Source organism: Symphalangus syndactylus, chromosome 19 (genome assembly GCF_028878055.3).
Source record: "Symphalangus syndactylus isolate Jambi chromosome 19, NHGRI_mSymSyn1-v2.1_pri, whole genome shotgun sequence".
NCBI lineage: Eukaryota > Metazoa > Chordata > Mammalia > Primates > Hylobatidae > Symphalangus > Symphalangus syndactylus.
In genome coordinates, this window is record NC_072434.2 from 73,989,724 (window position 1) to 74,015,117 (window position 25,394).

General features: G+C 40.4%; 1 protein-coding gene across 2 annotated transcripts in view; it reads right to left on the reverse strand.

The window, feature by feature from the left end:
• NUP133 (nucleoporin 133) overlaps positions 1-25,394 on the reverse strand; it is a 73,049-nt gene that overhangs the window by 11,590 nt on the left and 36,065 nt on the right. Inside the window, exons 14-22 of one of the 2 annotated variants that reach the window (XM_055234631.2) lie at positions 24,515-24,609; positions 19,103-19,327; positions 15,115-15,237; positions 13,924-14,023; positions 13,128-13,379; positions 12,046-12,179; positions 9,113-9,271; positions 6,624-6,759; positions 345-463 (exon numbers count right to left, since the gene is read on the reverse strand). In XM_055234631.2, the coding sequence (XP_055090606.1) occupies positions 345-463; positions 6,624-6,759; positions 9,113-9,271; positions 12,046-12,179; positions 13,128-13,379; positions 13,924-14,023; positions 15,115-15,237; positions 19,103-19,327; positions 24,515-24,609 (1,343 nt within the window). Of the gene's footprint in view, positions 1-344; positions 464-1,651; positions 3,534-3,618; positions 6,760-9,112; positions 9,272-12,045; positions 12,180-13,127; positions 13,380-13,923; positions 14,024-15,114; positions 15,238-19,102; positions 19,328-24,514; positions 24,610-25,394 lie in introns of those variants that run through there. The other variant, XR_010114814.1, reaches the window with a different exon arrangement.

The following is a 25,394-nucleotide window of genomic DNA, read 5'->3' on the forward strand; positions in this document are numbered from 1 at the left end:
TTTTTCTTATAGAAGAGCTTGAAAAGTAATTTTGTGGGGGAAATAAAGTTATCTCATGGTACTTATTTGTCCTATACTAGAAAAGCAAAATATAAGTAATTTCTCCTGGTCACCTAGATAAAGCACCTTTAGGTGGAGGTGTATGGGGAGGCAGATGCCGATTAATTTTTCTCTAATTAGCTTTCTGTTCCCAAGCAGCTTCCAACAATGTTTTTCTAGGGGAGTTTTCTGGAAGGTAGGAAGTAGAACGATAACTCCTCTTAGGAACTATACTACATGGCCCAACAAACACCAACAATGTTTTGAGTTTAAGAAATAGTGTTAAGGATTTGAAAAGCACATACACCAATGAGTTGTGGTGCAGTCAATACTGGCATGGCACTGAGATTTAGCTGTTTCTCCGCCAGCAGCTGTTCAGGTAGGGTCTCCTGATGCAGTAGAAAGCGCTCCTGCTCAGCCATTTCTAGTATTCAAGATGAGAGAGAGGCAAAGAGAATATGATGAACTTTGACTTTTGCTCTCATTTTTGCTGTCATAAAACAAATCTGAATTTTAAAAGAAAAAAATAGCTCCAGAGGTAATCCTATCATTATTCAATGATCTTAGAATGCTTTTAATTCTTATTCTTGATTGCTGGTTTTGTTTACAACATATCCATGGTTTGATCAAAGTCCTACGAATTATCACAGCAACGAGAAATAGGAGGGGAGAGAACAGGTAAGGAAATACGTTCTACTGCTTGAAGAAGTTGGAAAGCAGATAGCTACTTCATGAAGTATAAGCTTCCTAAGTGTGGAGATCTCTCAATCATATTTTATAATTCAGTAAAATTTTTCCCACAGAATTTATAGTATATAGTTGGCCCTTGAATAACAAGGGGGATGGGCCACTAAGCTCCCGTGCTGTCAAAAATCCCAGCATAACTTTTTAAAGAGATAGGGTCTTGCTATGCTGCCCAGGCTGGTCTCAAACTCTTGGGCTTGAGTGATCCTCCTGTTCTATTTTTATTTATTTATTTATTTTTTTTTTTTTTGAGACAGAGTCTCGCTCTGTCACCCAGGCTGGAGTGCAGTGGCACCATCTCGGCTCACTGCAAGCTCCGCCTCCCAGGTTCATGCCATTCTCCTACCTCAGCCTCCCGAGTAGCTGGGACTACAGGCACTCACCACCACGCCCGGTTAATTTTTTCTATTTTTTTAGTAGAGACGGGGTTTCACCATGTTGGCCAGGATGGTCTCGATCTCCTGACCTTGTGATCCGCCCGCCTCAGCCTCCCAAAGTGCTGGGATTACAGGCGTGAGCCACCGCGCCCGGCCGATCCTCCTGTTCTAGCCTCCCAAAGTGCTGGGAGGGTAACTTTTGACTCCCCAAAAGCTTAACTGCTGCTGCCAGCTTCACAAATTTCCATTTTTTTAAACAATGGTCATTAAGCTAGACTAATTTATATTGAAATGGGGGTAAGCAAAACTGCAGACCTCAATCTGTGGTGCATATCAAGCAATTCCACTTCTTGTAATGTCACGACTTTCCTATGCTTCTTGGGAGCATGTCTAGCATCATTTAGTGGCACTTCATATGAGTCTCAAGGTGTTATTTAAGGTTTATGGTATTGCATTAAACACAGGAAAAAATACTCGAGAACTATGAGAAATCACTTCTTATTGCAACAGGAAATTTATTTCTTGCTGCAATAGGCAATTTACTGGAGTGTAGACAAACTTCTCACACAGAGATGATGAGAATCATTTTAACTGGATCATCACTTTAATTGGGGTTTTAATTGAATACTGTTAACACTTCAGCAAGCAGACACTTGCCCACAATAGCAACAGGAGGTGGCTGTGAAATTATTACAGTAAGTACAGTATGTATTACAGTTAATTTTGTGATTTAGTGCTGCATATTTACATTGTTTACATTTGCCTCCACTGTGAATGGTGCTATGTGAGGTCTGTGTTTGTGTGTTGATAAATTTTAACTTTTTATAACAGATCTGTGCATGTTCTGTGGTAGTAAATGATAAAATAGACTACATATGTTTTATATATTCATAACCTTTTTCTTAATTTTTTTGGTATATCTAAGCTACACGGTTATACATGGTATATATCTATGAGTGTTTTCATGTTGTTGAAAATCTCTGAAACATAATGATTGAAAATAATCCGCATGTAAGTGGACCCATGCAGTTCAAACTCATGTTCAAGGGTCAACTGAGTTTCATTCGCAAATGGAAATGAGGTAAAAGCTACCATCAGTCTATCAAGAAAAACAAGACCTGGAAGAATATACAGCAGGGTCCTAAGCAGCAAGGGTTATCTCCACTGGATGAGGTAACAGGGGCTTCTGTTTGCCATAAACTCTCCAGACTGCAGCCCATAACCTGACTCCACCCTAGGGAATGCGCTGAGTTGCAGGAAAGGGTGAAAACTGCTAGGTAGCCTCATAAACACAGCATTCACAGCAAAACAGTGACCAAAGCACAGATACTTTTGTTCAAATACTGGCAGCATTCCCCACGATCCTGGTTTTGGAAAAATTAAATGGAACATTTTTGTCCATTTCTATACCTAGAAAAACAGACTGGGAGGAAACCTGCAAAACAGTACCAGTGGTTATCTCTGGGGAGGTGGGACTATAGACAACTTATTTTTCCTATTGTATTTTTTCTATAATTTACACATATTCCATGAGGAATTATTTAACTACCAGAAGAGTTATTTTTAAAAAGCCTATCCCCTCCGATTAGATACATTGTGCTAACAGTCTGTAGAACCACTGAGACCTGCAAATGTTCCCATTGTGTTAAGAAATAAAAGCTAAGAACTGATCAAATGCAAAGCAGGCAGAAAGAAGAAATAGGAAAGCCTTGTGTTAAAATACTTTGATTGACATGATCTATCTCCGGTGGCCAGGCTAAAATATGGCTTCCCTTCTTAGACTATCAGCCAGTCCTATAGAATATAAACACACATTTTTTAGAACAGGTGCTACTAATGCAAAAAATAAAAAGATTGAAGGAGGATTATCCCAAACAGTATAAAATAATTTTAATAAAAGGGGCTAATACCTATAATTTATTGAGTACTTAATATATTCAAGCCATTTTTCTCAAGACAGTGTCCTCAATCCTTACAACTACCCTTGTTATAGATGAACAAACTGAGGCAAAGGAACATAAATCAACTATCCAAGGTCACAAAGCTAGTAAGTTCTGGAGAAAATATTTGAAATCCCGATTCTTTCTACTATATCCACTCCCTCAAAAGGAAAAAAATGACAGCAGTATAATTTAAAACCAGATCTTAGGCTGGACTCTGTGGATAAGCCACATAACCGGATATCCATATCTGCATATACTTGATCCAAACCACATAGCTGAGATTCCCCACTCCAATTTTTATTTTGAAAAATTCTAGGCTGGGTGTGGTGGCTCACGTCTATAATCCCAGCACTTTGGAGGCCGAGGTGGGCACGCTGCTTGAGCCCAGAAGTTTGAGACCAGCCTGGATACACATGGTGAAACCCCGTCTCTACAAAAAAATACAAAAATTAGCCGGGCATGGGAGCATGCACCTGTAGTCCCAGCTACTGGGGAGGCTGAAGCAAGAGCATCACCTGAGTCCAGGAGTTCGAGGCTGCAGTGAGCCATGATTGTGCCACTGTGCTCCAGCCTGGGCAACAGAGTGAGACCCTGTCTCAAAGAAAATAAATAAATAAATAAGTAAATACATAAATAAATAAAAATTAAAAACAGAAAAAGTCCAAATCTACAGAAAAAATTTTAAAATGCCAATGTGCACTTTATATCCTCCAGCTAGAGTCATCTGTTGCTGACACTCTGTCCCTTTTGTTTTCTCTATGTATATAGGTAATTTTTTTTCAGCATATGAAGGTTGCAGACATCACGACATTTCATTTCTAAATACTCAGCATGTATCTCCTAAAAACAAGGACACTCAACCACAATACGATTATCAGGCTTACATAATTTAACATCAATACAGTTATATCATCTAATATTAAGTATTTTCAACCTTTCCCACTTGTTTCCAAAACATTCACCTTAACTGTTATGGTTATTTTGAGGGTGATTCAGGATCAAGAATCTTGCCCTGCATTTGCTTATGTGTCATGGCTCTTAGGTTCCTTTCATCTAAAACAGTCTGTCTTTGTCTTTCAAGTTGGTAAAGTTTTTGAAGAGTCTAGGGCAACTGTATTATACAATGTCCCACCAGCAGGTTATGTTTGATTGGTCTCTTGTAATTAGAGTCACGGTGAACATTTTGGCAAGAACAGGACACATGTGATAGTAGTACATTGCTTCAGGAGTATGCAATGTGGTTTGTTTTGTGGTTGATGACAGGGTCTATTAGATCTGTCTACTGATACTCCAAAAACATGGGAATATCCTGTTTCCCTAGCCCCTCAACTCAATGGTCTCAGCATCCTTTGGTGACCAGTTATTCGCTGTGGTTGTAATAGTGACTTCTGTCATTCTTTCCACATTTATTAGTTGGCGTTCTCCTGTAAAGAAGCATTTCACTGACCCTCTCCCTTTTTGAAAATCACTGTAGACTTGTGAATTTTTTTGTTTTATAAACTGTGGAATATACCCTTTACTACCAATCTTTTGATGTTCAAATAGTCCCCAAACTTGAACAGTGGGAGCTGTTCAAGGCTCTTGTATTATTTTAATATCTCTACATTAACCTTGCTTTGTGGCCCAATAAGACTCCAAGATTTCTTCAATAAGCCCTCACTTCTTTTGCTGGAAAATGGTAGTCAGAAACCAACATATGGAACCACGTATACTCATGCTACTGGGGTGTCACTGCAAAGAAACAAGCAATATGTATGTGTGTGTATAGATAAAATGTATATATATATATATGTACTGTGTGTGTATATATATACACAATTTTATATATACACACACACATTTTATTATCTATATCTATCTATCTACATATATATAGAGAGAGACTTTTTTTTTTTTCTGAGGCAGGGTTTTGCTCTGTTGCCCCAGCTGGAGGGCAGTGGCACAATCACATCTCACTGCCACCTCGACCTCCTGGGCTCAAGTGATCCTCTCACCTCAGCCTCCCCAGTAGCTGGGACTACAGGCACACACCACCACACCTGGCTAAGTTTTAAATTTTTTGTAGAGACAGGTTCTCACTAAGTTGTCTAGGCTGGCTTGATGATCTCCTGGGCTCAAGCAATCCTCCCATGTCAGCCTCCCAAAGAGTGCTGGGATTACAGGCGTGAGCCACCACACCCAGCTGATGTATTTTTTTAATTGATGCATAATAATTATACATATTTATGGGGTACAATGTGATGCTTCAATACATGTATACACTGTGTAATGATCACAGGGTAATTAGCATATCATCATCTCAAACAAGAAAATATACTGTTTTTTTTTTTTTTTTTGAGACGGAGTCTCGCTCTGTCGCCCAGGCTGGAGTGCAGTGGCGTGATCTCGGCTCACTGCAAGCTCTGCCTCCTGGGCTCACACCATTCTCCTGCCTCAGCCTCCCGAGTAGCTGGGACTACAGGCGCCCACCACCACGCCCGGCTAATTTTTTGTATTTTTAGTGGAGACGGGGTTTCACCATGTTAGCCAGGATGGTCTCGATCTCCTGACTTTGTGATCCGCCTGGCTCGGCATCCCAAAGTGCTGGGATTACAGGCGTGAACCACCGTGCCCGGCCGAAAATATATTGTTTTTAAAAATCTGATTCTATCTGGTATTTCCAATTCAAATTCAGTAATACAGAGTTTTTCTTCACTGTCTTTCTATATTTGTATCTCCTCTCTGCTTGTTTCTAAAAAATAATACCATCAGGCCTCAGTATCCGCTGACAACTGGTTCTAGGACCCATGGGAATACCAAAAAGCTCAACTCCCTTATATAAAAACGGTAGTTACTTGCACATAACCCATGTACATTCTCCCATATACTTTAAATCACCTCTAGATTATAATACCTAATACAATGTAAATGCTAAGTAAATAGCTGTTATATTGTATTGGCTTTTTAAAATTTGCATTATTTTAATTTTGCATTATTTTTGTTGTTTTAATTTTTTGTTTAATTCTGTTGTAATTTTAATTGTCGTTGAATTATTTTTAATTCTTTTTTTCCCCAAATATTTTTGATGTTTGGTCGAATCTGCAGATGTGGAATCCAAAAATATGGAGGGTCAGCTGTACTATATGTAATTGTTTTCATCTACAATACACACAAAATAGTTCAGAATTACTGCACCTATACCACACTACCTACAACAAACCCACTGTGCAAAGGTCAAGATTGCTTTGTAGTTCTTTTTGCCCTTGGAATACGCATCACTAAGGGTACATAATCAGACCTCTCCATTCAAAATCATTTGAATCTATTCTTTAGGAATTCTTATTTAAAATACAAATTACTTTTCTCTAAAAAAATTCCAAGTATATAATTGAGTAACTACACATGGACATTAACTAAATGCATTCCTCTTAGAGACAGGTCCTGTTTCTAAGAGAGATCCTGCTAACTGATGACAGAAACACATCATGAGTTAATTGATGGCATGACCAATTTGTAAATCTTTTTGCTCAAATTCTTTCACCTTCAATTTTTTCTTGCAGTATATCCTCTGAAAAGTCTGAAGCTAATGCAGCCAATTTACTCAAGCCAAGAAGGGTTTTCTTCTTTGCAAAGTAACGAGTTTCCATATTTGCCAAACCCAGAAGTGTTGCATGAGCCTACAATAAAATATGCAAACCATCTTAAGATACTGAGTACCAATCCAAGCTGAAACAAAGGTAAGTAAACCCCAAACTTGTTTTTCTCCCCTAAGCCACATCAATGAATGAAAAGTTAACATTTAGCAAACCTAAAAACTGAGCAGTACCGTAATATTGAGAGTAATTACACAGCAAAATATCAAGCATCCTCACTAAATATTGGGAAAAGAGACATGCACAAAACATTTGCTCTAAAACAATTACATATTCACCTGAACATCCTGTCAAGAACAAATTTTAAAATTAATTTGTATGTTTTTACTCATAATTTGAATATTTATTACAACAATATACTCATTGCAAAAAGGCCAATGACTGTTACAAACACATCATTAAAATTTTTGTGATTTTAATGCGATGTCAAATCATGATGCACTACACTTTTTTTTTTTTTTTTTTTTTTTTTGGGGGGGGGAGCCTCGCTTTGTCACCCAGGCTGGAGTGCAGTGATATAGTCTCAGCTCACTCAACCTCCGCCTTCCGGGTTCAAGTGATTCTCCTGCCTCAGGCTCCTGAGTAGCTGGGATTACAGGCATGAGCCACAGGCACCCAGCCTAGACTACATATTTTTATTGAGATATTAGAAGTAATGGCAATACCATCACAAATTAAGAATGTTTTATGCAAATTATGTGAGAAAATAGGAGTACACATTCTAAATAATCTATAAGAAATGCTTTTAAATTTAAAAAAATTATTATTGTATACTGATGAATTATAATTGTATATATTTATGGATACAGAGTAATGTTATAATATATGTATGTGATGTGGAATGATTAAATCAAGCTAATTAACATGCCCATCACCCCAAATACCTATCATTGTGGTGAGAACATTTCAAATTTGTTCTCTTGGAAATTCTAAAATGTACAATACACTATTATTAACTTTAGCCACCATACTGTGCAATGTATATAAAAAATGTTCCTGGCTGGGTGCAGTGGCTCATGCCCGGAATCCCAGCACGTTGGGAGGCTGATGTGGGTGGATTGCTTGAGCCCAGGAATTCAAGACCAGCCTGGGCAACACAGTGAGACCCTGTCTCTAAAAAAACAAAAATAAAAATAAAAAAAATCTTCTTCCTCCTAACAAAAACTTGTACCCTTTGACCAACTTCTCCAGCCCATTTCCCCATTTTTAAATTGGGTTGTCTTCTTGCAATTGAGCTGAGTTCCTTATATGTATGTATATACGTATATGTGTGTATGTGTGTGTGTGTGTGTGCGTGTGTATAACATCCCCTCACCCTTCTGACAGCCACCATTCTTCTGCTTCCATGAGTTCAATTGTTTTAGATTCCACATATGAGTTATTTGTCTGTGTCTGGCTTATTTGGTTTAGTGTAATGTTCTCCAGCTTCATCAATGTTGTTGCAAATGAGAGAATTTCCTTCTTTCTTAAGGCTATTACCGCACTGTGTATTCTATATACAACATCTTCTTTATCATTTACACTGATTGATGGACACTTAGGTGGATTCCATAACTTGGCTATTGTGAAAATGCTGCAACGAACATGGGGGTGCAGGTATCTTTTCAACATACTGACTTTAACTCCTCTGGATATATACTCACAAGTGGGATTGCCAGATCATATGGTATTTCTATTTTTAACTTTTTCAGGAACCTCCATACAGTTTCCCATAATGGTTGTACTAACTTACATTCCCACCAAGAGTGCATCAGGGTTCCCTTTTCTCCATGTCTTCTCCAGCACTTGTTACCTTCACCTTTTTGATAACAGCTATTTGAACAAATGTAAGGTGATGTCTCATTGTGGTATAAATCTGCATTTCCCTAATGATGAGTGATGCAGAACATTTTTTTCACACATCTATTGGTCATCTGCATGTCTTCTTCTGAAAATGTCTATTCAGGTCTTTTGCCATTCATTCATTCATTTATTTTGAGACAAGGCCTCACTCTGTCACCTAGGCTGGAGTGCAATGGTGCAATCTCAGTTCACTGCAGCCTCAACCTCCAGAGCTCAAGTGATCCTCCTGCCTCAGCCTCCCAAGTAGCTGGAACTACAGGTGTGTGTCACCACACCTGGCTAATGTTTTTGTTATTTATGTTTCCTAGGCTGGTCTTGAACTGCTGCACTCAAGAGATCCACCTGCCTTGGCCTCCCAAAGTACTGGGATGGATTACAGGTATAAGCCACCATGCCCAGCTCCCTTATATATTCTGGATAGTAACCTCTCCTCAGGTGTATGACAGTAAACAGTATTTTAATTACTAAAAACAAAACTAATTAAAACTACCTAAATAAATTGCACACATCTGCTCCATAGAAAAATCCTTCTTACCTTTTCTAATTCTTGACTATTAATTTCATGTAACCAGCTGAGATGTTCATGAGCTTGCAAAAAATTTGCCAACTGTCCATGCTGAGAAATGGGTTGAGATAATAATTTGCCTCGCTTTCCTTTCTCCAGATACCAACGGAAGAGAAAGTCTGAAAAATTCTACAAATAACAGAACATAGAATTCATTCATAATATTTAAAAAAATACATTTCTGATAACAAAACATAACTTTGTTCTAAAGGCCTCCAAAACACAAAACCTGTTCTAAACAATAATTTCCTATACTGTAGCATCACTTAATCCAATCATCTCATTTGACAAATGTGTACATTCCGATTCAGAAAGGGCATCTTGCTCAATATCACTGCCAAGATTAATGGCAGAATCTAGATGTGCACTGGCCAATATGGTAGCAACTGGCCATATGTAGCTGTTTAACTTAAATAAAAAATTAGGCTGAAATTTAAAATTCAGTTCCTTAGGTACATTAGCTACATTTCAAATGCTCAGTAGCCCCATGTGGCCAGTGGCTCCCATTTGGACAGCGCATTTTCAACAGCTCCATTATCACAGAAAGCTCTGTGGGACGGCACTGAGACTGTAACATTCCAGAATTCTGCGCCAGCCGGCCACATGGCCTGGCATGATACATCAAAATCTAGAGAGGCCCAAATGCCCAGACAGTTTTCCCCACTGGCTGTTTGTGGAGTGTTGGGGTGGTGTGGAGGCTGAGCTGGAGAGGAAGACCAAGACGTCCTACAGTCTCACAGTGTTTAAGAGATACTTCCCCTAAAGCAGGGATCCTGCCATGAAAGACTGCTGACACCAGAAATGAAATGAATATTGCAAAAGCTGAGACTGAGTCCTGGGCCACCTCTATTCCTAATGAACTGAGTCATCTTCCTCTCCTCTAAATTGCCTAACAGAGAAAAAGGAAAATCCACAAGGGGACAAATAACATTGATTTCCATACTATGGAGTTTTAAAAACATACAATGTCTAAAATACAATTTAAAAATTACCAGATATAAGAAGCAGAAAACTATGATTCAAGCAACATAAAAGCAGACAACATAAACAGACTCAAAGATGATCAGAGTAAGCACAAAAGGACTTTAACATTTAAACACGTTAAAGAAAATATAAGAAAAAATGCAAAAATGCATGAAGAGAAAATCCATAAAAATAATTTTAAAATCATGATCAGTGCAAAAAATATTTATTTAGCAATGTTTTGAAATACTAAATAAGCCATGTCCAACAATTGACCTTTTCTTTTTTTTCTTGAGATGGAGTCTTGCTCTGTTGCCCAGCCTGGAGTGCAATGGCACGATCTTGGCTCACTGCAACCTCCTCCTTCTGGGTTCAAGCGATTCTCCTCCCTCAACCTCCAGAACAGATGGAATTACAGGCACACGCCACCATGACTGGCTACTTTTTGTATTTTTAGAAGAGACGGGGTTTTGCCACGTTGGCCAGGCTGGTCTCGAACTCCTGACCTCAGGTGATCCGTCCACCTTGGCCTCCCAAAGTGCTGGGATTACAGGTGTGAGCCACCTCGCCCGGCCCAACAACTGATCTTTGATCAAGTAAGTCATACCCAGTCAATGAAATACTACAATGCCATTAAAAATGCTGCTGTAGAATATTTAATGACATGAACAAATGTTTGCAATGTATCAAGTGAAAAAAGCAGTTGACAAAACATGTTTGTCTATAACACATAGAGTGGAAAGACTGAACTATAAACCAAATGTTTAAAAGGTTCTCTCTGGGTGGTGGCATTTTGAGTTTTTTTATCTTTTGTGTTTGTAAAAGTGGTTTTCTAAATTTTATACAATATCACTTTTACAGTAATAAAAAATAAGCTTTTCATAGTAATCAACTGACTGAATAGACTGGCTTTAAGAAACAACTTTAAATTCACTTAAGATAGTGTCACAATGGAAACTTTTTTTTTTTTTTTTTTTAAAGATAGGGTCTTCCTCTGTCACCTCGCTGTAGTGTAGTGGCACAATCTTGGCTCACTGGCCTTGACCTCCTGGGCTCAAATGATCCTGCCACCTTAGCCTTCTGAATAAATGTGGCCATGGGCGTGTGGTGGCATGTTTTTTAAAAATTTTTTTTTGTAAAGGCAGGGTCTCACTATGTTGCCCAGGCTGGCCTCAAACTCCTGGCCTCAAGTGATCCTACTGCCTTGACCTCTCAAAGTGCGGGATTACAGCATGAGCCACTGAGGCTGGCTAGGAATTTTGTTTTTTAAACAGGAAGCATAATATCCCTCAAGGAAAATGAGAATGTTAGGTGTATTTGTAAAGCTAAGCTCTCTTAAAGTAGTGTTCTATGCTCCCGAGTATCTTCTATCCAATTTTTAAGAACTTTACCAATATTCATGTACCTAAGTACTTTTATAATAACTAGAAAATATATAAACAGAAATGAAAGTTACATTTTCCAAAAGTCAAAGAATCTTTCAGTAATATTTATATATAAAGAATTGTGTGGTCAGGCAGATGGCTCATGCCTGTTATCCCAGCACTTTGGGAGGCTGAAGCAGGAGGATCGCTTGAGCCCAGGAGTTTGAGACCAGCCTGGACAACATAGCGAGACTTTGTCTCTACTGAAAAATGAACAAAATTAGCCAGGCATGGTGGCGAGCTCCTGTGGTCCCATCTACTGGAAGGCAGGAGGTGTGGGAGGGGGTGATGTGGGAGAAGTGATTGGACCCAGGAGGTTGATGCTGTCGTGAACTGTGATCTCGCTACTGGACAAAATTTACAAAGAAACGCAACATACAAATTATCTCATCAAAGTTAACTACAAAAAGATCGTTATCATCTTCCAAAAGCCCTGATTACAGATTTGAAATGGCAAAGCCATTTTAAGAAAAGGCAACTAAAGGACTCAGTGGCCACACACCCAACACTCATCACCTGATCAGCAAACTGGGTCATGTAGCGCTGGAGTCGGCTCTGGTTGTCAGTCTGCTCACACATTTGTACCAATATATCAAAGTCACAGTATTTCTCTGCTAGAGAAGCAGCCCACAGGTACTGGCCTAGTGTAACTGTGGAAATGAGAACAGATGGGAAAAAATCCTGTTAGCAAAACTTAAAATCTGTAATAAAAAATGTTACTTGAAATTTTATCTTTATTCCTATTATAAACCAACAATCATTAATGGAATGGAAACCTTCCCACTTACTGGCACTTAGTTTCACAATTCACATCAATTCCTTAAAGATGCAAATTCAGGCCAGGTGCGGTGGCTCACACTTGCAATCCCAGCACTTTGGGAGGCTGAGGCGGGTGGATCACCTGAGGCCAGGAGTTCGAGACCAGTCTAGCCAACATGGCAAAACCCCATCCCTACCAAAAATACAAAATTAGCCAGTTTTGGTGGCACACGCCTGTAATCCCAGCTACTTGGGAGGCTGAGGCAGGAGAATTGTTTGAACCCCAGAGGCGGAGGTTGCAGTGAGCTGAGATTATACCACTGCACATGTTCTCGCCTGGGCGAGAGAGTGACACTCTGTCTCAACAAAAAAAGATGCAAATTCAGACCCTTGTTTCATCACTGCCTCCCCGAAACACTATTCTCTTCCTTTGTGTAAGAGTAAAGCAAACTCTTCCCAATTCTAGCCTGGAGTATCATGTGTCCTTGGCCGAACAGCCATACTATCTTATCTGTACCCCTCAAGCAGCCCTCACCAGACTCTACTTTGCAATCCAGTTATTCACGTAAAGGTCTGTGATGCCAAGCTCTTTAAGGGTAGTCTCCAAATGTTGTTTATTTATGTATTTATTAATTATCTTCAGTATCATCTATGGTACTTATACCTAGATAGTAGTGGGAAAAAAGTTGAATAAATGAGCACAGAAAGCTGTGCATATTTGCTTTAAGTTCTTTATTACAGTTGGATTAACACTACTACACTGAATACACTGCATTAACTATTCAACCCTTTCATCCATTCAGCAAATTTAAAACTCTTGCCAAGTATCATGAACTTACGAAGAGGAGATAAGAGATCTGATCTTTTCTGTAGGTATTCCATCTCCAGATTGTCGTATCTTTCCTGATTACTGGATTTATCCACAGACTTCAGCTGAGAAACATAACCATCCAGGAAGCAATCGATCAGGGCTACCAGCTGCTCGGTCACGATGTTGCGGAGGTTGCTGTCTGCCTGTGGATAAACCACCTTCAGGACAATCTCATGCTGGCGTATTATTACCGTTCGGATGCCACCAGGACCACTCGTTGCTGTGAAATTACACAAAATAATATGGTTAAAGTAAGGGCTCTAGTGATGGCTAAAGGAAAGACTAATAGCATAAAAATTATGCCTCTTCATCACTGCTGGAAAATTAAATTGAACAGGGATTCAGGTGATACCTGTCAATGCCCTGCCTGAACCCCATCTTCTCCAAGGAGATTTCCTTAGCAAAGCCAGGTAAACATGATTCTTCTTCCTTCTAAATTCCTTTAATGCTACTCCACTTACTTTCTTGTATGAAATCAACACAAAATATAGTCCATACCTCCAGGGCCAGGACTGCTTCTATGAATAACTATTTGAACTAAAACCCAGTAAATGCATAAGTACCAGTTGAATACATAAATTATAGAGAGATCGATAAATAAGAGCAAGGGAAGAATAAAGTGATTTTGACAAGAGCTGCTCATTTTGGAGATGGCACTTTTTCATTTCACTTACAAACCTACACTAGGGGAATAACACAATTTCTAAAAATGATGGGTCATTAGAAATATGTTTTGAACAACTGTTAATAAATCAGTATATTACCCGTCCATGGAACATATTCAGGTTCTTTTTCTAGTGATTCTTCTCTTCTATACAAAGAGTTTCTATTTTGGCGATAATGACTAGCAGCCTGCAGCATATCCTGGAAAAAAAGTTAATGTGTTATCACATGCAAAAGGTGATGGATCACAGTATTTCTGAAGATAATTTAAGACAGCAAAGTAAATTAGTAAGAAAAAATACTCAGGGGCCAGGAATGTTGGCTCACACCTGTAATCCCAGTGCTTTTGGGAGGCTGAGGTAGGAGGATTGCTCCTAGCCTGACAACATAGTGAGACCCCATCTCTACAAAAAATTTTAAAAATTACCTAGGCATCATGGCGTGCACCTGCAGTCCCAGCTACTTGGGAGAATGAGGAAAGAAGATTGCTTGAGCCCAGGAGGCTGCAGTGAGCTATAATCAAAGCCACTGTAAACCCAGCCTGGGCAATGGAGTGAGACCATGTTTCACAAAAAAAAAAAAAAAAAAAAAAAAAGAAAATAAGAGAAAAAAGTCAGCACAGATCTGCATGATTACTTTTTGGTTCTTTCTGCTTTTGGTTTGTTTTACTCCATAATTTAACTTCAGTTTTGGCAAATAATAGTAACCAAAGTAGGAAAATCATTACTATAAGTCCACTAGCTAAAATTAAATGGAACATTTTAGTTAATAGTAAAAGTAGCAGAGTTTTGAGTAATTAAAAAAATAGAAATGAGAAATATTTAGACAGTTACATTAACAATACGTTTGTAATCAGGCATGGTGTCTCAGGTCTGTAATCCCAACATTCTTGGAGGCTGAGGCAGGAAGAACTTGGGAGCCCAAGGTTACAGTGAGCTATGATGGTGCCACTGCACTCCAGCTTGGGTGACAGTGAGACCTTCTCTCCGAAAAAAACCAGCTAAAAAAATTGCAAAGATACAAACACATCTTCCCAAATGAAAGGTTTATTATTCTACCAAATAGAAACTCAGGATTATAGAAATTTATTAATAGGCACCAGGCTAACATTCAAAATACTCATTAGCTGATTAATAATAAAATGACTGACATTTTTCTAACTTTTTTGGGATTAACAAATGTCTACAACCTTATAAATTATCGGCAATACAGAGTAGGAATATGGAAACCACTTCCTTGTCTATCCATGCTCTGGGCTTTGATTTGCTGAAGCCTTTACTATATTTTTGTACCTTGAGAATATTGTTCACATTGATCACCACTTCAGCCCATTCAATGGAATCCATAGGTGTATCCCTCAAGACTTGCTCTTCATGCTCCAGTAAGCACTCACAGATGGTATCTACTTGGGATACCTGAGAGAATACACAGAAGTAAACTACTTACAACAAAAATTATGGTGATGGGTAACAACTACCCAGTGAGTTTTACTCATTAAGCCATATCCTCAGACCTATAGATGGAGGAAAATTTATTGACACTTGATGGTAAAAATAAATTCAAAAATCAAGAAAAGTCGGATCTCCTAACTTTTAAAAGTCAGAGTGCCCAAATAAGTCTTATAAACAGGCAAATTCTGGATTGTTACCGAGATTTTTTTTATTTAAACGATGATATTATTTATTATAGCTACTCTGCTCAGTGCACCTTTAAATAGCACTAGGTTACAGATGACATCACTTTACAATGTAATACCCCAAACTAATGAACTAATAGACTAAAATAATGACCTCAAAATATGAACTTGCTAATTTCTTTCTTTGAGGAATTCCCCTCCTTCAGACATAACAGAAACATTTGTAGAATAGAAGTAAGCAACATAAGAGAATAATGAACTAAATACATAACTTCTAACTCTTCCTTTGTCATTAATTAATACATGGAGATAACAGTGCAAAAATACCATCAGGCACTGAAACTCCTGTTTCAAGTTCAAGTCTGCGTTTAAGATTTCCCCCGTTATTTAGAGTTTGCATAGCAATGGACACTCAGAGATAAGAGCAAAGAAAAATCAGATTAGCTGCCCTCAAGGACCTCACAAACTGGCTGAAGGAATAAGATATATAGGCACAGATAAAACATGACCCAAACAAAATCCCTCTCTTTTGCAAACCTTGTTCTTCCTTTTGCATTTCTGATGTTAGCCAAAGGCATCCTAACAGCCCAGGCAAGAAATCTTCAGCACATTTAATTTATAAGATTAAGCATAAGAATATTTTACATTGTTAACATGAAAAACACAATGAAAGCCTATATAATGGCCGGGTGCGGTGGCTCATGCCTGCAATCCCAGCACTTTGGAGGTGGGCGGATCACAAGGTCAAGAGATCAAGACCATCCTGGAAAACATGGTGAAACCCTGTCTCCACTAAAAATACAAAAATTAGCTGGGCGTGGTGGTGCGCACCTGGAGTCCCAGCTACTTGGGAGGCTGAGGCAGGAGAATTGCTTGAACCGGGGAGGCGGAGGCTGCAGTGAGCAGAGATTGTGTCACTGCACTCCAGCCTGGCGACAGAGCAAGACTCCATCTCAAAAAAAAAAAAAAAAGAAGGAAAGCATATATAATATAAAAGACAGAAAATAACATAAAAGCGCATAAAATGCCAAAACATTTGTTAAATTCTCTTATCATGTATATATTCAGTGATTTCAAATATTGCTCATATGCCGTGTCAACATAGTCTGTTCCTTAAGCAGTGAGCTCCGCTTTTCCAGAGCCTTAGGAGGTACAGGGCCTTCCCAAACTGCAGACAGAGGCAAAGTGGAGAGCACACCCTCAGGCAGGCTCTGTATTGTTTTACTTTCTATCAGGGCTGCCAAGTCAAAACATCTTTCTACATGGCCCACCAATCAGAGATTGATTTTGGTTAACCAGCTCGTCCCCAAACACAAATACTCCTTAGAAAGGTAATTTGTCACCCCCAAGTGGAAGGACAGTAAAAAGAAAGAAAAACTACTATATGCATATAGCTATTGTATTCTCTTTTCATGATTGTTATGACACGGGAGAAAACCTTTAGAACTACACCCCAGAGAAGCTGAAGACCAATGAACATCATGAGAAATGAAGATAAATAGTGATGTGAACAGTCCTAAACATTAGCATTTTTCATATGGAACATTCTTTTGAGGAGCCAATCACATTTTTAGTTTTCGTGTATCATATTCCTAAAATATTATTCTATATTATGTATCCAACTGATAATTTCCAGACCTTTCTCTAATAATTCAGCTAACTGAAACATGTACATACACTGAATTGACAATTATACTTTGCCCTTTGATCCAAATGCAGAATAATGAACCAGGCTCTTGCTCAGTTCTTACAAGTAGTCTGTCATTAATTTTTAAAAATTCATTGTCTTATCATATAAAATTATATATGAATAAAGACCAAAAAGGACACAAAAATGACAACAATTTGATTTGTTAGGTCATGAAACTTGAGGTGATTTGTTTTTCTTTCAGATTTCTGGCATACTCTCTAGATTAAAAACAAAACATAACAAAGTGCTTTTCCTTCCATTCCCTAGGAACTAACCCAAATGCATAAAAGCAAAGAATTCACACTAAACACATTTATGGAATCAACAGGAAGACTGAACTTCGGTTATAGTACATAGAACTTAGGTTACAGTACATCAAACATTAACAAAGAGACTTGTCGGCACAGTGTGCTACATGTTAGAATACAGTTAGGCTATAGGAGGAAGGAAGAAAAATTTGAGACATCAAATAGAGTTGGAAGTTCCTCAAATGCATAAGGAATTCCAAATTTCACAGAGCTGAGGGAAGAACTGGCAGTTTCTAAAACCAGATAATTCTGCAGTCTCAGTTAAGACAACAGGTCTAAGCCCTAATGTCACACCTTTAAAGGGAGACAGCGAAATCTACCTTGCTGCCTCATCAGGCTGTGAAGCTTCACAAAAGCACGAGGACTGCGTCACTATTTCCACAATGTCCAGCTGCCACTGGCTGCCCGGCATCTTAACCATTTCTGTCTTTGAAGTTTGTAGCAGACTTTACTTTTTCTCTGAAAATAAATCTGATTTTACAAGCAAGGTGTAACAACAGGATCCTAGGAGGTAGCTGAGGAGTTCAGTGAAGGTACTGTTTGCAAAGGTGTGGGCAAGATTAAGGGGTCCAAAAACAGATGGGGCAGCACCCTAGGATAAGGCATTATCAACCTCAGGCCTGAAGAGGCAAGAGGAGGGCGCAGCTACTGGAAACACAGAGAAAGCAGTTGGACAGGAGGCACAGTCCCTGACAGAGGGGCACAGCCAATGTAAAGTGGGCACAGGCAAGGAAGAAAGCTGGCGGAATAACTACTCCAACTTCTGGCCTTATGGCAGGGCCTCACATTCATCTGACCTGGCAGAAGCTGGAGGGCAAGGGAGCCCACTCAGGAAGGCCACTTTGCTGTGGCAGAGTCAAGAGTAGATCTGCCTGGCCAACAAGGGTGAAACCAGGTCTCTACTAAAAATACAAAAATCAGCTGGGCGTGGTGGCACATGCCTGTAGTCCCAGCTACTTGGGAGGCTGAGGCAGGAGAATTGCTTGAAGCCAGGAGGCAGAGGTTGCAGTGAGCCAACACTGCACCATTGCACTCCAGCCTGGCAACAGTCCTCTGCCCCCCCCAAAAAAAGAGTAGATCGAGAGAGACAAAGGAGAAGATCAGGATGGATGCAGTGGCTCACACCTGTAATCCTAGCACTTTGGGAGTCTGAGGCGAGTGGATCACCTGAGGTCAGGAGTTCGAGATCAGCCTGACCAACACAGCGAAACTCCATCTCTACTAAAAATATGAAAATTAGCTGGGGTGGTGGCTGGCACCTGTAATCCCAGCTACTCAGGAGGCTGAGGTAGGAGAATCGCTGGAACCCAGGAGGCAGAGGTACCTGGGCAACAGGGTGAGACTCCATCTCAAAAAAAAAAAAAAAAAGAAGATCAGCACACAAAGCAAATAGGTACATGGAGACAGTTATCAGAGGAAAAAAAGTAAACAGGGAGCACTTCTTAGTCAACTTTGCAAGCTCTTCTTTACAGGTAACTGATAAATGATACTTCTGAGTGACACTCTAGCCAGAAAATCTGGAGTCCAATTTAAAATTTCAGTGAGATCTTTTGTGATTTAACTTGTCCTCACCCTCTTTCCTGCCTAGGGCATGATCACTAAATGGCACAGTTCTACAAAGCCACATGAAAGAGGACTCATCTTACCTCCCTGAAAAAGACATCTGCAGGAGTCAGGTTGGATGGGATTTCATACTCCCTCTTGTTCAAAGCAATCAATATGGCTGTGCTGACGAGGTCAGAAAGCCGGGAGTGGTGGTTCTTGAGAACAATGGCGGCTGACAGCTTTTCGGCATGCTCACAGAGCAACAGTCGAGTGGCCATCGGTGTCCCTCTAACTGGAAAACTGCCTAGACGTCCAAATAAGCCAACCTTACAAAAAGGCAAACATATATTCTTAGAAAGCAATTATGGTAACATGCAAAATACCATAGCTGTATTTTCCCCAGAAGCACCCTGGGCAGTCACTGGCCCCAGCTCTCCCCCAGCAAGTCCCTCCAGCTGTCTGTTTTTTTTTTTTTTTTTTTTTTTTTGAGACGGAGTCTTGCTCTGTCCCCCAGGCTGGAGTACAGTGGCGCGATCTCGGCTCACTGCAAGCTCTGCCTCCCGGGTTCACACCATTCTCCTGTCTCAGCCTCCCGAGTAGCTGGGACTACAGGTGCCCGCCAACACGCCTGGCTAATTTTTTGTATTTTTAGTAGAGACGGGGTTTCACCGTGTTAGCCAGGATGGTCTCGATCTCCTGACCTCGTGATCCGCCCGCCTCGGCCTCCCAAAGTGCTGGGATCACAGGCTTCAGCCACCGCGCCCGGCCGCTGTCTCGTTTTAACTGTTTCTAACACACAGACACTTCAGCCAGGCCATTAACACCCACAAGGAAATGCAGATATTCCTGTTCTAAGAACAGGGTCACTCCAGGGCTTCTGTCCACTACTACTGTCTCTGCATATCATGTTTCCCAAATTATTGTTTATGGTTATCAAAACAGTCACACTGCTCTTTTCGTCTTTTTTGAGAGGGTTTTGCTCTGTCGCCCAGGCTGGAGTGCAGTGGTACAATCACAATCACAGGTCACCCTAACCTTAAACCCTCAACTCAAGCCATCTTCCACCTCAGCCTCCCAAGCAGCACACCACCACAACAGGATAATTTTTACACTTTATTTTTGTAGAGATGGGGTCTCACTATGTTGCCCAGGCTGATCTTGGCCACAAGATCTCCTGGCCACAAGGGAGCCTACTGACTCAGCCTCTCAAAGCACTGGAATTACAGGTGTGAACCACTGCACCTGGCCTCACACTACCCTTTACTAGCTGTATCAATTAACTCCCCTAGATTCCAGACTTTCAGAAATCAGAAACTCAGCAACCTCCACCTTCAAGGACTGATTTCCATACCCCTAATGCTGCTGGGAGGGTGAGGGCATCTCTAATCCTTTGCATCTCCTACTGAGTTGCTTGGTGCCCATCTGTGCTGTGTTATGATCTTCTAGGGGTTTTCCTAAGCTTTCTCATTGCATATGACATTACAATAACCTAAACTAGGAAGGAGCCAAAAGACAGGCATAAATAATGAATACTTTTTCACATTTTAAGTATAATTCTCTTTCGTTAATAAGTGACCTGATTTTCTTATCCTTCATTTTCTATATGCTTTTGTAGTATTTACATGCGAGGAGATATCTTTTTATAACACAAAAGGGGTCACACTGTATTTATTGTTCTGTACCCTGTTTTGATAGTATCTTATTTTTTCTAACACATTTAGATATTTTTAATGACTGTGGAATAATTTGCTGAATCCTAATGTATTTAACCTGTTCACCTGATTATTTTAAAGAGCTACATGGTCTTTCCTGACTTGAATTTATTTCCTGGTTCCCTCAAAAATATTTTAGGTGTAACTGGCCAGGCGTGATGGCTCATGCCTGTAATCCCACCACTTTGGGAGGCCGAGGCCGGAGGATCACGAGTTCAGGAGATCGAGACCATCCTGGCTGACACAGTGAAACCCCGTCTCTACTAAAAATACAAAAAAATTAGCCGGGCGTGGTGGCAGGCGCCTGTAGTCCCAGCTACTCGGGAGGCTGAGGCAGGAGAATGGCATGAACCCGGGAAGCAGAGCTTGCAGTGAGCAGAGATCACGTCACTGCACTCCAGCCTGGGCGACAGAGCAAGACTCCGTTTCAAAAAAAAAAAAAATATTTATATATATATATATCTTAGGTGGAGTTTTCATGCAAGGTCATCCCAATTGCTTGCTTTACTTTGCTTTGATTGTGGCACTGACAGTGAAGCAATAGCTCTATATTAAAACTATTCTAGGCCAGGCACAGTGGCTCACACCTGTAATCCCAGCACTTTGGGAGGTAGAAGCAGGCGATCACTTGGGTAATGTGTACAAAAAATACAAAAATTAGCTGACTTGGTGGCACATGCCTGTAGTCCCAGCTACTTGGGAGGCTGAGATGGGAAGATTAGCTGAGCCCGGGCAGGCTGTAGCTACAGTGAGCTATGATCATGCCACTGCACTCCAGCCTGGGTGACAGAATGAGACCCTGTCTCAAAAAAATTAAAAAACTAAATATATATATATACACACACACACATATACAATCATTCTAGTCATACAGTGAATATGATCAGATTACCTCCCTGCTTCTGTAAGGTATGGAAACACAATGTATGAACACAGAGGCTTCTCTCAACATCAGAAAACTAGAGGCAAGGGTACTGTTTGAAGTGTTGGTGTTACTTCCACCCCCTTCAGAATGAGGATATGGCCCTGCAGATACCCAGTTTGGCTCAAGGAGAAAAGGAATATTTCTCTATATTCAGAAATATTCCCTGGGGCTGGGTGCAGTGGCTCAGGCTTGTAATCCCAGCACTTTGGGAAGCCTAGGCAGGAGGATCACTTGAGGCCAGGAATTTGAGACCAGCCTGGGCAACATTATGAGACCCTGTCTCTACAGAAAATAAAAAAATTAGCCGGGCATGGTAGTGAGTGCCTGTGGTCCCAGCTATCGGGGAGGCAGAGGTGGGAAGATTGTTTGAGCCCAGGAGGTCAATCCTGCAGTGAGCTGTGATCGTGCCACTGCACTCCACCTTGGGCAACAGAGACCCTGTATCCAAAAAAAAAAAAAAAAAAATTTTCCTTAGTATCTAGTTATACCTTTTTCCTAATTATCAACATAAATTCTTCCCGATTAGTAAAATGAGTGCTAAATATTAAAGGAAATAGAAACATAAAAGGCATGGCTGGAATGGTGTTTTCAGAACTAGCTAGACATTGCCTTGAGACAGATACTGCTACCAGCAGCCGTGGAACTTCGTGAGGTTTCTCTGGAACCCAGGAAGGCTGAGACAAGAGAGCTCATGCTTTCATGGCTTTCAGGCCTCTGATAAATCCATGCTCTTAGTGTAGCAAATCAGGTCAGGGCAAGTTCCTGCTGGCCCAGTATGCACATCCTCTTCCAATGAGAATGACTTTGCCACTCTTCTCATCGAGAGGTACAATCACATTGGGCGCAGTGGCTCACACCTGTAATCTCAGCACTTTGGGAGGCGGAGGCAGGCAATCACTTGAGCTTAGGAGTTCAAAACTAGCCTGGGCAACATGGCAAAACCCATTCTCCACAAAAAATACACAAAATTAGCCAGGTTCAGCATCATGTGCCTGTAGTCCCAGCTACTGGGGAGGCTGAGGCAGGAGAATCGCTTGAGCCCAGGAGGCAAAGGTTGCAGCGAGCTGAGATTGCGCCACTGTACTCCAGCCTGGGCGATGGGAGTGAAACCCTGTCACACACACACACACAAAAAAGAGGTATAATAAATTATTTAATCTTTCATCCCAGCTGTCCTTGTGACTTGCTTTGACCAATGTCACTTTACTGGAAGTAACATTATGTGACATCTGAGATGAGCTCTTAAGAAGCCTACAGCTTCTATGTTCATCCGCTAAGACCACAGGAAGCCAGTCCAGCCCAGAGCAGGATGAGCGACTAAATGGAGAACCACATAGCCTCTGCTGACAGTTGGAACCAACTGCCAGAAAGTGGGAAGAGGCTTGCAGACCCTCCAGCTCAGTGCATCCTAAATGCAGGTCGAGTGATTCCGGGTGAAACCAACAGAAGAACTGCCTGATTAACCCACAGAATTGTTTTAAGCCACTGTGTTTTGGGGTGGTTTATACGGCAGTAATAGTTAACTGATACACTTGGCTAATTAAACGACCATATCGGGAGAAAATGCGTTTTTTCCTCATTAATCCATATCCCACCTAAAATAACAACAACAAAAAAAGAGAGACACTCAATGAATGATTGGAGTTTTCTTGCCAAGAAAATAAAAGAGTAGACAGGAGATAAGCCATGCACAAAATTGAAAAAGAATGTGGGATTAGGAACAATCAAGTCATTTCTGAAATTATCTAGTGCTGCACTGTCCAATAAGGTAGGCACTGTCCATAGTGGCTATTTAAGTAAGTTAAAATTCAGTTCTTCAGTTGCTAGTCACATTTCAACTGTTCAGGTCACATGTGGCCAGCAGCTGTCCCACTAGACATCACACTAGAACATTCCCATGATCACAGAAAGCAATGGATTGGACAGCACTCACTAGAATCTCCTTAACATAAAAAATTAGCCAGGTGTGGTAGTGAGTAGGCACTACTGAGTTTCAAAAACAATCAGGGAAGCGACTGGGCCTGGTAGCTCATGCCTGTAACCTCAGCACCTTGGGAGGCTGAAGTGCAGTGATTTCTTGAGCCCAGGAGTTCGAGACCAGCCTGGGCAACGTAGTAAGATTCTGTCTCTACAAAAACTAAAAAAAAATTATATGGGCATGGTGGCACAAACCTGTAGTCCCAACTACCCAGGAGGCTGTGAGAGGACTGCTTGAGTCTAGGAGGTCAAGGCTGCAGTGAGCCAAGACTGTGCCACTACACTCCAGACTGGGTGACAGAGTGCCCTGTCTCAAATGAATAAATAAATAAATAAATAAATAAATAAATAAATAAATAAATAAAACAAAACAAACAAAACCCCAAACAGGTTGAAATTCATTCACTTGGCTATGTAATATGTCTGCAAGCCACTTTTATTGACGAGGCAAGTATGGGTGAATTTATGTAAAATTCTGTCCAGTAGCAAAACATTTTCTAATTCAGGCACAATATATACGAGGATAACCTTTACACAAAAAAAAGAAAAGGAATACTTTAAATGAGGATTTGATTCTAATGGCACCTCAAAATTAAAAGTCATATATAAAAATCTGTCAAATACAAAATCGACTCATGAAAACTTAAGTTTTTACCCAAACGCACACAGGAAATCTGAATGAAGTTCTGCTTCTTATACCTGGATTAACAGGCTTGTACACAGCCCTGGAATTACAGACTTTTAAATCAGCACAGAAAATGGAAAACACTAGTCATGCCCCACCCAATGAAATGCCTCAAAATAGAGAGAAGGGACTTCCCACTGTGTTGGAGAGACTGACAAAGGCAGAGCAGACAGATGTTCCGGCCCGCCCTGTGCCCAGCACCCTGGGCTCTTACTTGATGAATGAAGTCCATAAGAAAAGAGTGAGCTTTCATCTTGTCTTCTAGCTGGTGAAGGATAATCAGTGATGTATTGCTGAACCCAGGTGCTTCTGTTAAAACACAGTGATAAAACTTAGAACATAGTGGTTTTACAACTATACTATTTTAATATTAGTGGCTAACTGCTATTAAAATAAAAAGTTAAGGCCAGGCACGGTGGCTCACGCCTGTAATCCCAGCACTTTGGGAGGTCGAGGTGGGCAGATCACGAGGTCAAGAGATCGAGACCATCCTGGCAAACGTGGTGAAACCCCATCTCTACTAAAAATACAAAAATTAGCTGAGTGTGGTGGCGCGTGCCTGTAGTCCCAGCTACTCAGGAGGCTGAGGCAAGAGAATTGCTTGAACCCGGGGAGGTGGAAGTTGCAGTGAGCTGAGATTGCGCTACTGCATTCCAGCCTGGCGACAGAGTGAGACTCCGTTTCAAAAAGGAAAAGGAAAAAAAAAAGAAAGTCTATACAAAAGAAAAATATCAACCTTACAAAATTATTTATAACATTACTCAGGAGTTTTAAAACTTTAGGAGAAAATTTTAGAGGTTTGATACAATTCATACTGTATGTATTCAAAATGCAAAATACGTTTTTAGTTTAATCATTTGTGACAATTTAAGCTTGACAGCGCCAACAAAAACAGTCAAAGAAAGGAGATGAGCTCTGATGTTTTCTTCCTAAATCTCTAATGCAGCTTAGTGAACTTGCTAAGAAGTAGGATAATTAGGGAGAGAAATATGTTTGAGACAGTTCCCTGGTATCTGGGGACCCCAGAGTTCTCCTCGAGTTTCTGAGGTGGAAGTAAGCGTAAGAGGGGCAGTCACCTGGGACAGGCAGCAAAA